The sequence below is a fragment of the Rhinolophus sinicus genome, linkage group LG07, assembly GCF_036562045.2.
Source record: "Rhinolophus sinicus isolate RSC01 linkage group LG07, ASM3656204v1, whole genome shotgun sequence".
Classification (NCBI taxonomy): domain Eukaryota; kingdom Metazoa; phylum Chordata; class Mammalia; order Chiroptera; family Rhinolophidae; genus Rhinolophus; species Rhinolophus sinicus.
Window position 1 is genome coordinate 22,577,512 of NC_133757.1, and position 14,603 is coordinate 22,592,114.

The 14,603-nt window shown below is 41.2% G+C and overlaps 1 protein-coding gene across 2 annotated transcripts in view; it reads left to right on the forward strand.

The window, feature by feature from the left end:
• The window catches only part of ARMH3 (armadillo like helical domain containing 3), a 142,836-nt gene that overhangs the window by 49,146 nt on the left and 79,087 nt on the right, over nucleotides 1-14,603 (forward strand). For both annotated transcript variants that reach the window (XR_002136765.2, XM_019724983.2), the window contains exon 20: nucleotides 4,535-4,623. Coding sequence is in view for 1 of the 2 variants with exons in the window: in XM_019724983.2 (XP_019580542.1) it covers nucleotides 4,535-4,623 (89 nt within the window). In the remaining variant the exon portion in view is untranslated. The remainder of the gene's footprint in view (nucleotides 1-4,534; nucleotides 4,624-14,603) is intronic.

Consider the following 14,603-nt stretch of genomic DNA (forward strand, 5'->3'; position numbering starts at 1 on the left):
TAGTAAAGTTTAAGACTTAAGGCTTTCTCTCTCTTCTGCTGTTTCTGCATTCGTATCTGTAATGTCCAAAACAGCTATGCCACATTAGTGTGATCCCAAGTGTGTATATTATCTTTATTCCTTAAAAAGCATCTGATTGGAGTCTGACTCCCAAATCGGTACCTCCATGTTTTTGACCAAGAGAGCAGTTTGGTATGCAGCAAGCTCATTGTATCTCATTCCAATGCCGGGCCTGGGATCTAGGGAGTGTAAAGGATTTTGCTCAGAATAGATCAGACCTCCAACTTTTTAGACTCCTTGTAGGCTACATAGTCTTGGTTTCCTAGGTCTGAAATAATGATACAAAATTTTGCTTTTAGGTAAATAGCATTTTTCCATATCTTTTTGGTATTGAGAAGTAAGCCTGATCCTTTATTTCAATTCAAAGACCACGAAAAGCTGCTTTTTATATCACTTAGATGAGTTTTCTGCTTGTTTTAGACGGGATCTCTGAACCTCAGTACCTTAGGGATCCGATTTGTTTTGCTAGAGACTATATTTCTAGCTTGATTATCTTGTGTTCTAGTTTTAGGATATGCTATTTATTTTGTAGTATATTATTAAAGTCCCAGTTTTCTCATTTTGCAAGTAAATAAACTTAGGCTCCAGAGATTAAGTGCTTTGCCAAGGTTTATTCTATTAGTAAGCACCACTGCCTGGACTTGAACCCAGATTTTCTTACTGTAAATCCTAGGCTGTTGCTATCCCTTCTCAGGTGTACTAGTTATCTATTGCTATGTAACAAACTACCTCAAAACCTAGTGGTATAAAACAAACATGAATTATCTCACAGTTTCTGTGGTTCAGGAATCCAGGGGCAGATAGCTAGGTAGTTTTGGCATAGGGTTTCTCATGAGGCTGCAGTCAAAGTGCTAGCTGTGGCTGCAGGCATCTGAGGCTCCACTATGGCTGGAGAATGTGCTTCCAAGCTCCCTTACAGGGTCGCTGGAAAACCTCAGTTCCTTGCCACGTGAGCCTCTCCATAGGGTTGCTCGAAATGGCAGCTGCCTTGCCCGGAAACAAGTCATTCAAAGGAGAAAGAAGGAGAATGAGAGTCCAAGATGAAAACCATAGTGTCTTTTAGAACTTAATCTCAAATGACGTACCGTTTCTGTTGGGCACACAGATCAGCCTGATACAGTGTGGGAAGGGACTACACAAGGATGTGAATGGCAGCAGGTGGGGACCACTGGGGGCCATCTTGGCAGGCTGGCTGCCCCAGTTGCACACCTAGTAAGTTTCATCGTCAAGATTCAAACTCAAGTCCCTCTGACTCCAGAGGCTGTACTCTTAAGCACTGCTGTGATAAATGACAGAGGACAGGTCTGTACAGGGTGACTAATGCTGACTGGGGCATCAGAGAAAGTTGCATTTGACCTGAGTCATGAAGAAACAGTAGGAGTTTTCTATGTGGGGGAGGGGTGAGGAACACACCAAGCAGGGGACCAATATGTTCAAAGGCTTAGAGACTTGGAAGAGTGGCATGTTTGGAGAATAGAAAGTAATTCAGGATGATTAGAGTCTCGGGTATACGGAGGAAGGATAGGAGAGTAGTAAAAAGGCTGCCTGAGGTTAAGTGGATGATGGGGAGCAGTTGAAGGTGGGGATGACGTGATAAGATTGTGTGTTCAGTACGTAGAATTACAGGTATGTATCTGTCCACCCAAACCATCACATCCCAACTATCGAACGTGGTCGACACTAAATCCTTGAACTCCCTCCTCCCCCTAGTTCCTAACTTTTTGTGTATGGCCTAGCTTTCTCAGTTGTTTTTTCCACCTGCTTCCTCATTGAATGTCCTGAGGTTAGGGAAGATGGAGGAAGATAATGAGGCATCAAGCTGACAGAGGCTAGGCAGAAGGTCCCACCCTCAGGCTGAATTCAGTTTCTTCATTTGTGCCCATGGGCATGTTTCCAGATCTTCCTACCACCCTTCCAGTCCTCTTTTCAGTTTTTGGCATTTGGAGCATCAAGTCCTTTTTAGGTAAACTTATCCGCTCCCTGCTGGGCATCAGGCCAGGTTGTTGCTCTACTTCTCAGTATGTACTGCTTTTCAGCAGCATACAGCAGAACGAGAAGTTGAAAACAAAATGAATCTCTATCACTTCAGATAAGTTTATAATCCTCCTGGTGAAATATGAAGAAATATGGAGTTTGGAAAGATGTAATAATACTCAAAGCCACAATCTGGGTCAGAAATGAAACAATTTTATATCTGTATACAAATGCTGTAGGTAAAGTAATAATGGAGAAGGTACTTATACAGAGAGAGAGAGAGAGAGAGAGAGAGAAATGGGAAAACTCAACCAATTAATTTCCACTGCTGGCTGTACTGCTTGATTCTTGCCACCACCCCCACTGTTGCCATAGGTTTTGGGAGTGAAGGGAAATAGTCTCTGAGGAGAATAAACTCTCTTTTAAGTTACTTTTATATGGAAAACTTGGACTCATTTGTAAGTCAGTCCCAAACCTGTGGGCAGGCACCAAAAGAAAATAGAGACTTCAGTGGACCCCACAAGAAAATTTCTGATTAAAGTGGAAGTGTCTTGTGTTGAAGTACAAAACCATGCATAAAAGAAATGGCCATGGGGAGCGGCCGGTTAGCTCAGTTGGTTAGAGCACGGTGCTCTTAACAAGGTTGCTGGTTCGATCCCCACATGGGCCACTGTGAGCTGCACCCTCCACAACTAGATTGAAACAACCACTTGACTTAGAGCTGATGGGTCCTGTAAAAACACAAATAAATAAAAGTTGAAAAAGAAAAATGCCCCAAGAAGTAGTAAATTTGAAGTTATTCAGCCAGTGTATAATTTTAAAATTATAGCAGTTGTTAAAATTTTCATTCTGTTTGGTAAATTGCGTAAGTTGAGACCATAAGGCCGATGATATCACTTGTTGGGTGGCTGCAGAGCCAGGAACAGAGCCTAGGAATAGTGCAGGAGTGGATATCAATTGCCTTTAACTAGAGGGTGGTGGCAAGCAGCGGTAGGGGCCGTAGGTAGTATCTCACTGCTGCTCCACAGTGGTTCAGTGTTGGGACGGCAGTGCCAAAAGAGCCAGGGTGCAGGGTGTCCAGATCCAGGTCAAGTGAGAAGTGCTGGCGTCCGGGAATGTACTGTGCATGGTGGTCATACATGGGCGGCATCCAGCCACCCTTGCTGGCTGCAACAAAGCTTTCAGCACCAGGGACCCAATGACTATCAATTTAATGGGGAAATTGATAGGAGAGTTTGTATATCACTAAGTTAAATCTTACTTTGAACAAGGGCATCCTGTAGCTAGTGACCACTGCATCAAACAGGAGATCACACCGCATTTGTTGAAAATGAACAAATGATTTGGAAACTTAAGATGATTTACAGTACAATTTATATCTCTTGGTAAGTAGTTTTGGTATAGTTTAGTTTTTAGAGAATAAAAGGTAATTATTTAAAAGTTTTGATGTATTGCTGTATATATTAATTTATATTTCTGTATGGTTTGTAAAATATTTTAACTATCACTCCTGAAGTCTTTTAAGAGAGATCTGTTACATAGTCCTCTCATAAAATCCTATCTGAAAGGCTCCTACCAGCCCACTTACAGCTAAGGGAGCAGCAGGAAGAGCTGAGAGAGATGGGAATAAGGGGACAAGTGGAATAGCCTAGTAAGGTAGCAGTGCAGGCCCATTACTGGGAATATTTTAAAACGTCAGGATTTTAACTTACCAGTTTAGTTCACTTCATTTGTGTCTTTGATATGTTGTCAAGTTGTCAAGCACTTTAATTTCACTAGCTAGTGTCCTTGGCTCTCACTCCATAGTGGGAGGTTTGTAGCGTTTTTTTCCCCCTTCTTTTTTTCACCTCTGCTATACGAGGGCCAAGAAATTACCTACTCCTCTTTATGCTTGATTCCATGAACTGTCAAATTGATAATGGTATCTGCTAAAGTTAGTAGAATCTCATGATGCTCTTTGTCTCCGATTAAAGCCATAGAACCTGAGACAGTCTCAGTCCCACCTCTAGAATTGTTTACTTGAAGCTGTCATTCAACTGAATTGCAATTGGGTCTGTTAGGTAGAGAGGAGCTGCTTTTTGCTATGCCCATTTGCCTTGTTAATTTTGTCTCTTCTATTTCTGTTTTCCCTGCATCATTTTTTAATGTCAGAACTGTTTCAAGAGGAAGAGCCTCTTTTATTTGCCTGAAATTAACCCAGCGGGTTATCTGAAATTAACCCAGCAAGTTTCCAGGAACTTGACAACTTAGTTCTAGTAAGACTTAAGTGCTAGATATTTAGTTAATCTGCAGTCAGTTATTTGTTGCATAAATGAATGAAAAGATAGGTCTGACAATTTCTTCTGAATTTTTGGTTTGTGTGATGAGCCTGGAACTTCAGAGGGGTACAGTCCAAGCTTTGGGCCTCTGTTTCCAATGTCACCCCAATAAATTTAATTGAAAAGAAAAGGAAGGTTATCCGAGCTAGGCTTACCCCAGTTTTTCTCTTTCTCTGTTACAGACGCTGCATTCAGGTAGTACATAAACTACTTTGCTACCAAAAGAAGTGTAGAGTACGCCTGCATTACACCTGGCGGGAACTCTGGTCAGGTAACTTCCTTTTTTGAATTAATCCTCTTTTCCCATATCTTTTATGAGCCCCTAGACCTGGGCACAAGATGAATTTTTTTTTTCCAAACTTTTTAGTTTAGGATGCTTCTACTTTCGTTTTTGTTTTTTGTCATTTCAGCCTTGTTCTGTTCCAGACCTGGGCATTCACATATCTATTCCATACTTCCTCTCGTTTCTTCTCCTCCCTGTATTTTTTTGTCAGCTGTAAGAAATAATTCAATATTTCTTGAGTTCCATTGATTCTTCCTTTGAGTAAGAGTGAGGAGTCAGTACAAACTTGGATTCTCCCTCCATTCCATTTGGTAGCAGCATATGGACTATAGGGAGGTTTCTGTGTGTTTCTTCATGATGAGTAATCTCAGGAGGAATGTCATAGGGAGAGGAGGTAGGGAGGGGGTGGAGAGATGGGGGAATCCTGTTCTTTGTGTTACATCTGGCATTATTACTGTTTACAGACAGTGTCAATTGTACCACTCCCCCTGCGCCAGAGACAAAAACAGAAAATTACAGTGTTTACTTTTGTCTTTGTATCCTTTTGGTAGCCCAGGAAAGTCACTGCCACCCCTGCCTGTGGGAAGTGGCTCTTCTCTAAGGGTACAATTAATGCTGCTTGCCACCCCTTTTCTTTTGTGCAACTAAATTGGAGGTTTCAGGAAAGCAGAGGAGACATGTTCCCTGAGGCATTCGCTTATTGATAAGTCCTGGGGCTTTTGTGACCTGATGGTACAATAAAGTGTTCTCCAGATGATTATAGTGATGAGTGGTTGCCCCACCCCTGGGAGAGCTCCTCTGTATTCTCAGCATCTGGAGGGTGTGTTTGTGTCAAAGGCTTTATAAGAAACAGCCAGTAACCCTGTCCCTTGCCATGGAATTCGTCGCACTTGTTGTGACTCGTGGTCTCCTCCCAACGCAATTTGGCTTTCTAAATATAGTTGTCTGTAATGGGAAGTAGAGATCTTTAATTAATGGATTAGCAAGTTCTGTGCAGTTGCTGCCTGTGGTGGTGAAGGGGGAGTAGTAGAATAACACTAAGTGGCAATAGTGACATTTTGGTATTTTAGCAGAAAAGAGGAATCATTGTGTGAGAGTTTGAGATTGAGGGAATGTCAGAAGAGCTAAAGAGAGATCAAAAGAGATTGAAATGACTAAAGTTAGTAGAATTTCTTAGGAACAATTCTTTTTAATATAGAGGACTGCTATAGTTGCCTATAAATAGTTATATGATTGTTGGGCTCTAAAAATTTAGAATTAAAGCGGAAACACAAAAATGACACAAATCTGTGGATGTTGGTAAAGCTGTAGGACGTATAACAAGCACAAATGATTTGTCTCTTAACTGGGAGGAAGTTACACATTGTAGTACTGAGGTATTGGTGGTAATAGTTGTTTCTGCCTGCTTTTGATTCTCTTTTGTTCTATTTTCTTTCCTTTCTGTCCTAGCCATCTCGTCCATGGCCCCTGGGATTTCTCTGGCTTTCCTCCCATCCTCATCATCTGTTGTCCTCTTCCTCACTGTCCTGTTCCATTGCCTTTTCCACATGGCCTCCTACTGTTCACTCTGGTCTGTCTCCCTGGGGCCCAGGACTTCCCAGTGCTCTCCTACGTCCACCTGGTATCCTGTCCTTTGTGCATTGTTGTCATAAATTTTACTTCTGCGTGGGTTATAATCCCCACAATGCTTTGCCATCATTTTTGTTTAAAGAGTTAATTATTTTTTTAAAAAATTAAAGATATCTTTTATATTTATCTTTTCTGGCTCTTAACATTTCTCCATTCTGGCTAGGATATTGTGAGACAGGAATCTATTCCGTGTTGGTCAGTTGACTTTATGTCTTTGAGTACTTTCTGTGATACCAGCTCTGTTTGTAATTATGTGCTATCTCAGGCCTGATTCATTGACATTCTTGGGCCCTTGATAAGTTGAGAGGAGGGGTATATGAGTATCATCAGCGAGGTCTGGATAACTGCTTGCTAAGGCCGAGGCATTTGTGCTAGAGCTCTTAGGTGAAGTTAGCTCCTTTTCCTGTATAGACTGGATGAGCCCTCCTGGAACCCTGGCTCCATGTGTTCCTATGTGGAGTGTACAGTGGGATGCAGAGCAGCAGGTGTTAAGGAAAGCTGCAAAATACTACACTACTTCTGATGCATCAGAGCCCATAATAATGTATAATATTGCAATCAGTGAATATAAATGTGGCTGTGATGGAGCCACCCACTCCTTGGCTGGTACTACCCCTCATATGTTGGTATGCCCATGTTTTCACTCTTTCTTTGCCTTCCAGACTTATGGATTTGAGGGAGGTATGTGAAACTCATCATGGCAAATGTGCTTACGTGTATATAGATGCTTGCTCGTACCTGTGCTGCAAACTTTAATAGAATTTTATTTCTAAATATGGCTGTAAGGCATGTATTGTTAGACTAGACACACAGAAGTCCTTGCATGTCTAGGGAGCAGTCAGCCAGGGTCCAAATGCCTTTTTTCATTTGGAATGTGGGTGTTCTGTATCACTGCACTTTAAGTGGTGATTTTTATTCCTGTGCTGTTGACAACAGTAGCTCTTTTTTTATTGGGGAGGTAGCCAGAGGTCCCCTTCCAAATTCCCATATGGAATTCTTAGGCTTGGTCTAATGGACGAGAAGCCAGCTGTGTTAGTTGAGGGTTTAATCCTGCCTGATTTGTTGATTTTACAGATACAAGCCCTGATCTACTCCCTGCTGCCACTGTCTTTATGTGATGGCTGTCACCATGGTATCCGAATACATGGGGAAATATATTTAGGTTGACTTCAATTAGAATATGGAAAGGAAGAAGTCCTGTCTCTTTCATTGCCCTCTTTCAGCAGTCACTATTTTTCACCAAGTTTATGGAAAGTTCAAAAGCTCTTCTCTGACCTCTAGGCTTCCATTCTGGGTAAAAGGTTAGGTGTTAAACTCTCTTCTGATAGAGATAGAAAACTGGGTTTTAGGATAAGATCCTAGTACAGTAGCTCTTTACTTTTGAAGATATAATGAAAGATACAATCTTTTTGTCCAGAAAAATGTCTATTTGTACATATTACAATTTCATGTAATTTCAGAGAGTTCATGGATCCTCTGAAAGCCCATCCATGATCCCATGTTAAGTAAGAATCCCTGTCTTAATTTTAGGTTCCATGGGCTCCCAATTAATTCTGTTTTCAAAAACATCTTAGTATCTGGTTAAACATTTTTTCTGTGTGTACTGATCATACAGTATTCCTCCTGGGAATTTTAGCTTAATTAATCTCTCTGAACTTCTTGAGGTTGAAGACCATGTTGGTCATTATGTTTTATTTCCTGTGTCTTCCTGTAGCACTTGGAGTTTCTATTTTAGCAGATCACATTGTTTTGCTATGTTTGCATACGTCTGTATAATGATTTGTTTAAATATCTATCTTTCCTCTTTAAAAAGTTCCTGGAGGGCAGGGCCCATGTTTTAATCATTGTTTTATCCCCAGCACACCACTTGACTTATGATAGGGGCTCAGAAAACATTTGAAAGAATAAATAAATGGATGAATGGATATATAGAATTTCTGTTAATGATGAATCAACATTCTCTTAAAGCAGCACAATGTTGTGTTTGGGGCTCAAAACCAACACCCGCCACCACCACCACCAGCAATAATAACAGTGCTCGGTAGGATGTTTGTTGTCATGTTTCTGTTGAGCTGACTTCATCACCTTTTAATTTGAGTTATTGATGTGAAAGAGAGTGGTGAGTAATTTCTCTGTCCTTTGTCTCTTTCTTCCTTACCCACAGATAACATGGATTGCTTTTAACCAAGCAAAAATGGAAACTGATCATTTCTAAGCCATTAACCAAAGAGTGAGCAGAAGCTTGTAGTTGTTGGAGAGGGAAATCCTTGCGCAGAGGGTCATAGAGTGAGCTTATTTTACTTCCACTGAAGGCAGAAGGGGCATTGGGGAGACAGCCTATATTTAAATACTGTAGCTTTCCACAGTTCAAAAACATTGGTTGATTTAAAGGCAGATTTATGCTGGCATTTTAGATACGACATTTATCTATGATCACAATCCTTGTCACCCTTTCACTCTGCCACTTCCCTGGATGATACGTCATTACTTTTCATTTATTGGGGAAGGGAGTGGAGATATAGAAGGGCAAGTGACTTGCTAAGGATCATGGAACCAGACACTAGCAGTGTCATGATTAGAACTTAGAGTTTCTGACGCTTATGGTCAGATGCAGATCACTAGCCAACATTTGCCTTTCTGCAGGAAGAAAGGACCCCAAAACCCCCAAATCAATCTGGTCAGCTTCACTGTGCTAAATAGCATCTGAAGCATTCACAACTTTGTAAAAAAGAGAAATTGTACATGGCCTGACCTTTCAGATACTTACTGGGAAAAATAGAAAACCCAGAGTGTCACAGCTTTCTGGATCCAGCCGCACTCTCATCACTGGCAGAAGCCTATGACTTCATGGTTTAGGTGCACTTTGAAACTGGGAATTGTCAGCCTTTCGTTGGAAGCTTGTTATACTGTTGTCGTTCTCGTACAGGACTGAACATTTTCAAGAGAAAGAATGACATGAGACATAGATTTATCTGGCAGTTCTTGTCTAGGTTATAGCTTTGATAGTTTGGCAGCCCCTCCTGATTTTGGGAAACTGTCCTTTGAACTTTTAATTGTTTGCTTCTTTTAGCTTAGTTTCTTTTTAAAACTTTTTATATTGATATAATTATAGACTCACAGGAAGTGGCAAAAATAGTACAGAGAGTTTTTGTACCCTTCACTCAGCTTCCTCCAATGGTGACATCTAACTCTACAATATTGCTTCTTTTAGTTTTGGAGAGGGCATCCAGGTGCGAAAGAACATAGCAGTAAACAGCTAGAGTAGATGGAAAGGGGGATTTTGGCAGCTGCTATTGGTATTTTTAAAAAAAAATAAATTTCATTGGGGAATATTGGGGAACAGAGCGCCTTTCCAGGACCCATCATCTCCAAGTCATTGTCCTTCAATCCAGTTGTGGAGGGCGCAGCTCAGCTCCAAGTCCAGTCACCGTTTTCAATCTTTAGTTGCAGGGGGCACAGCCCACCATCCCATGCGGGAATTGAACCGGCAACCTTGTTGTTAAGAACTCGCATTCTAACCAACTGAGCCATCCGGCTGCCCCTCCAGAAGCTCAGCGGCAGCTCGTTGTCTTCCATCTAGTTGTGGAGGGCACAGCTCACTGGCCCATGTGGGAATCGAACCAGCGACCCTGTTCAGAGCTCCTACTCTAACCAATTGAGCTATCCGGCCGCCCCACTATTTTGTTTTTTAAATTGCTTTTAAAATTGTTTTTCCTCTTTTCCCCCAAATTTTCTCTGATTTAAGGCACTATGTTACAAGGCATATTCTAGGCTTGATGTGCTTAATTAAGACTGCTCTTACTTCCGTGTGTAACAAGATGGAGGCTTCTTTCTTCTGTGGATAATCAATTCCTCTTAAAGTTAGAATGTTCTAATATAGGAGCATTAGATGGTATTTCTCTGTTTCCATAATTTTGTGATGAAAGATTCTGTACAGCAGTATAGAAAGCCCCAGGACTGAAAAAGAATGCCAAGAAACTCTTTTCTCCTTCAGATCACTACATTTGGCTAAATCTAAAATTTAACTATTTTGAATCTTTCTCTCATCCCCTCAAAAACTTGGCAGAAGCAAAAGATAAGACTTTCTAACAGGTTTATTAGCCTATTAGAGGGAGAAAAAGATTCCCACCTAAACACCCCTGAAAGATTGAGCAATCTGTGTTCTCTTCTCTGCACATGAAGTCACATCCTATCCAGAGGCCTATTAGCATCTTGTCAGCTAAAAGGGACAGAGGAAGGAGTAGCTGTGCTTTTGTTGCTGTGCCTATCCTAGCTCTAAAGGAACACACCATTTGGTTTCATAGGTGTCATCGTTCCCTGGCTGTTGAGTGAGCAAGCAGGTCTGTTACTGGTTTTCACTCATCTTGGCAGAAAGTAAAGTTTTTGGAGCTCTATCAGATACATTGACTATTAGATCTTTCAAAGGGTGATTTTGGCTCTCTCAGTTGGGCAATATTGGAAAAAATCAGCAGGTGGGATAGGGTCCTGGAAGAAGGCTGTGGTTTCTGAGCATGCTTAGTTAGAGGCAGCTGCTCAGGAATGAGGTCTCTGGGACCCTGCATTTCCCAGAGTCTGAGTTCCATATGGGAACTTTCACATAAAAGCTCATTTTCATGATAAAGAAGAGGGTAGGTGGTAATTGTGAGGATTGCAGAGTTCCAAATAAATGGGGAATTGGAGATAGTTGAGAACCTTATTTTCCCTTTTAGCAGATACACTCCAACACCAAGAAAATGTAAGATGGAACCTAACTTCCATTTAAAGAAAGAATTTGTTTTTTCCCCCAGTGCATCTGGAGGCATGTGGAGCCCTTAGGCACTGCAGCCTGTTGATGTATTGAATTTTTTTGTGTGTGGTAAAATACACATAACATAAAATTTACAATTTTAGCTTTTTTTTAAGTATGCAGTTTAATGATATTAAATACATTCACATTGTTATGTAGCCATCACCACCATCTTTCTTTCCCCATAACTCTTTTCATCTTGTAAAACCAAAACTTTGTACCTAATAACTCCCCATTCCCTCCTTCCAACAGCCCCTGGCAAACACCAGTCTACTTTCTAAGTACCCTCTGTAAGTGGAATAATACAATATTTGTCTTTTCATGAGGCTTATTTCACTTAATATAATGTTCTCAAGGTTCAAGAAATCAGATTCTTCCCCTTCTCCTTTGCTGATTTTATTGTTGTTATTATTTTTATTGTTGTAGGCTGTCTTTGTGCCCAGGATCAGCCTGAGGTGTAAACTTGTCTTCTTCCTTCTCTCTGAGCCTTTCCCTGGGCATGCGCAGTCACTTTCTAATTTTCCCTGTATATGCATGCAGTTGTTTTTGAATGTCCTAGTCTTTAACATCTGGTTCCCTAAAGGAGAAAAGTGAAAAATGAAGGTGGGGAAAAAGGGCATTGGCCCTTTAAATCTCCTGGAAGTCACTTATAGGGTGGGGGCTTGGAACAATCAGGGAGGTACAGTAACAATGGCTGCCCACCTCTTTGAACTCTTGGGATCAGAAGCAGCTCTCAGCCATCAGAGCACATATCCTCAGTATTAGAAGGACAGGTTCCTTTTTGCTCCCACAAGCTGTGTGCAAGCTGCTGCAGGAACAAGTTCCTAGCTACTTGCCACATGGCTAGGGGTAGTGCAGGGTAGCTGCTTACTGTGCTAAGAGCTGAAATTGACTGACATTAACCAAAATAAACTATCCAAGTCTTCTGGAAGCTGCAAACCTTCATCAGAGTCCAGAGTTCCAAAATAGTTAATCAGATAGATTCTGCTAGTGCAATTATTGTCTGAGTGGGGAGAGAGATTCTTGGTGCTTCCTACTCTGCCATCTTCCCAGAATCCTCCCACTGGATGTACTGATTTCTGTGCTCTGTTCACTTGGAGAGGCTCATAGCATGCACCAAAGCCATTTCATTTTCTTGTTTGATTCGTTGGCTTTTGTTTCAGTGAGATGCTTGGGTTTCAGCCAGACAGATGCCTGTATTCTGAGAAGCCATCTAATGTATTTTAGAATTATTCTTCTGGTAGGTGTTGATTTCTGAGTCCTTCCTGCGTCACTTTGCTCGTTGACAGTGAGCCTGCTGATTGCTGGCACTGTCCCTGGGTAATTGGTGATTTTGTCCAGAGATGCGAGAATTGGCTAGAGTTTATAGTGCCTCTGGGGTTTTGGAAGCATTGCCTTGTTATAGGAGTGCTATTTATAGCCTGTCTTTTGAGTTCCTCTACCTCTCTCCTAAGCAAGGGAGATGCTAATATTTCTCTCCTATCAGTCACTGTGAAATTATCCATTTCCCCTAAGGAGCGGGTTCCATGCCAGGCCACAATATAGGGCCTGGCCGAATCTTGCCTTTGCTTTGTATCTCTTTCTCTTCATAGCATGTAAAAGCTGTTCAAACAGATAGCTCTCTCTGACCTGATTCTGCTGAGACATTTATTTGTGCTCTGCTGGAGGCTCTCTGTCTCCTTCCTGTTTTTAATCTTATTTAAATGTCATTTACTTGCGTTTGTAATTAAACCTCCTCTCTGCTTCTCTGAGGCAGGTCTGAGGTACCACTTAATTGTGTCTTCCCGTGGTTGGCTTGTTCCCCTCTGTACCTGGTTTTCCTCAATGTGGGGGACAGGTTTTAGTCCTGGAGAAGTTCCCGTATCCATTATTCATTCTGCTCTCCACATGGCAACACTGCTACCTTATTCCTTCCTCTTGAATTCAAAGCAGGATAGAAAAAAGTCTGGGAAAGTCCTCATTATGTGGGGTACGTTAATGCTAGGAACAGCTCTGCAAACAAGGTTCCTTCAGTGAGAGAGATCAACCTGCGTAAGGTGTCAGGATTCTCAGGTGGAATTCTTCCCATTTGAAAAATAGATTGGCTGCCTCTGCCTCTGGGAATTCCCTTGGGACTCTTGGAACCATCAAGGTGCCTGTTCCTAGCTTAGCTTTCCAGAACCTGTACTCTCCTTTATCCCACCTATGTCTCTATACAGGAAAGTCTCTATGCACTGCTGCCATACTTGATGCACAGGCCTCTCCAAGGAAAGGAGCTTGAGCCAAAGCTAAGTATGAGACTGACAGTTACTCTCGTACATAGTCAAGAGAGGCAGCAGTTGCAGTCAATTTGTAGTTCCCTGAAACAGAGCCAAGAAACTAAGTTTTTCAAAATGGCTGGTAGAAAAGCCTTTCCAATGAAGAAACATGTATGAAGCACCCACTTCCCTGCAACTAAAACGTCTTGAATGTGTAATATAATACCTCAAACATTTCACTGACATAACTTTTCTGTTTTTCACCTGATATATAGGTTAAGTATATTTGGAGACTTAACCTATAGGTTAAGTATACCTGTATCTGGAGCCTAATTTAGTAGAGACAGGAAAAGATTAGCAGTCAAACCCAGGATCCCCAAGAATTTCCTAGAATATTGTTGGTACTTCAGTGCATTGGTAGCTTTGATTGTGAGCTTTGATTATTATTCCGAAGACTGCCATATTGTTGTCTTGAAGGCTGCCCAGGGTTCATTTTGAATTTGCATTCCTGCCTGAGTCCCTGGCTCTCTATTGATTGAGTATATTTAGCTCTTTTTCTTTTCCCATCAAAGAAAACACAACTTTGTATGTTTGGCCCTGTACTTAGGTCTGTGTGCCGAGATGTAAATTTCTGCTAATCAGTTATGCTAAGGTTACAGAAAGTTGGGATGGGGTGTTTGTGGGCTCATGCTAGTGTCTGTGGAAAGAAAAACTTTTCCTCTTATTTGTTTTTAATAGGTAAAACACAAACAACATAAAATTTACCATTTTTAAGTGTGTAGTTCAGTGGCACTAAGTATATTCACATTGTTTGGCAACCATCTCTACCTTCCATTTCCAGAATTTTTTCATCTTCCCAAAGTGAAACTCTCACCCATTAAACAATTAACTCTGCATTCCTCCCCCCCCATCCCTGGCAGCCACCATTTTACGCTCTGACCCTATGAATTTGACTAGTCTAGGTGGTACTTCATATAACTTGAACCATACAGTATTTGTCCTTTTGTGACTGACTTTCATTTAGCATATTGTCTTCAAGGTTCATCCATAGCATGTGTCAGAATTTCCTTCCTTTTTCAGACCAAATAATATTTTATGTATATACCACGTTTTGTTTATCCACTCATCTGTCGATGGATACTTGTATTGGTTTCATCTTTTGGCTATTGTAAATAATGCTGTTATGAACATGGGTGTACAAATACTTCCTTGAGTACTTGCTTTCAATGTCTTGTTTTTGAGAGTATGCAGGTTAAAGCATCCTAGGTCAGTGGAGTACAATCTTGAGATGCTTACAAGGGAGATGAACTTAGAGG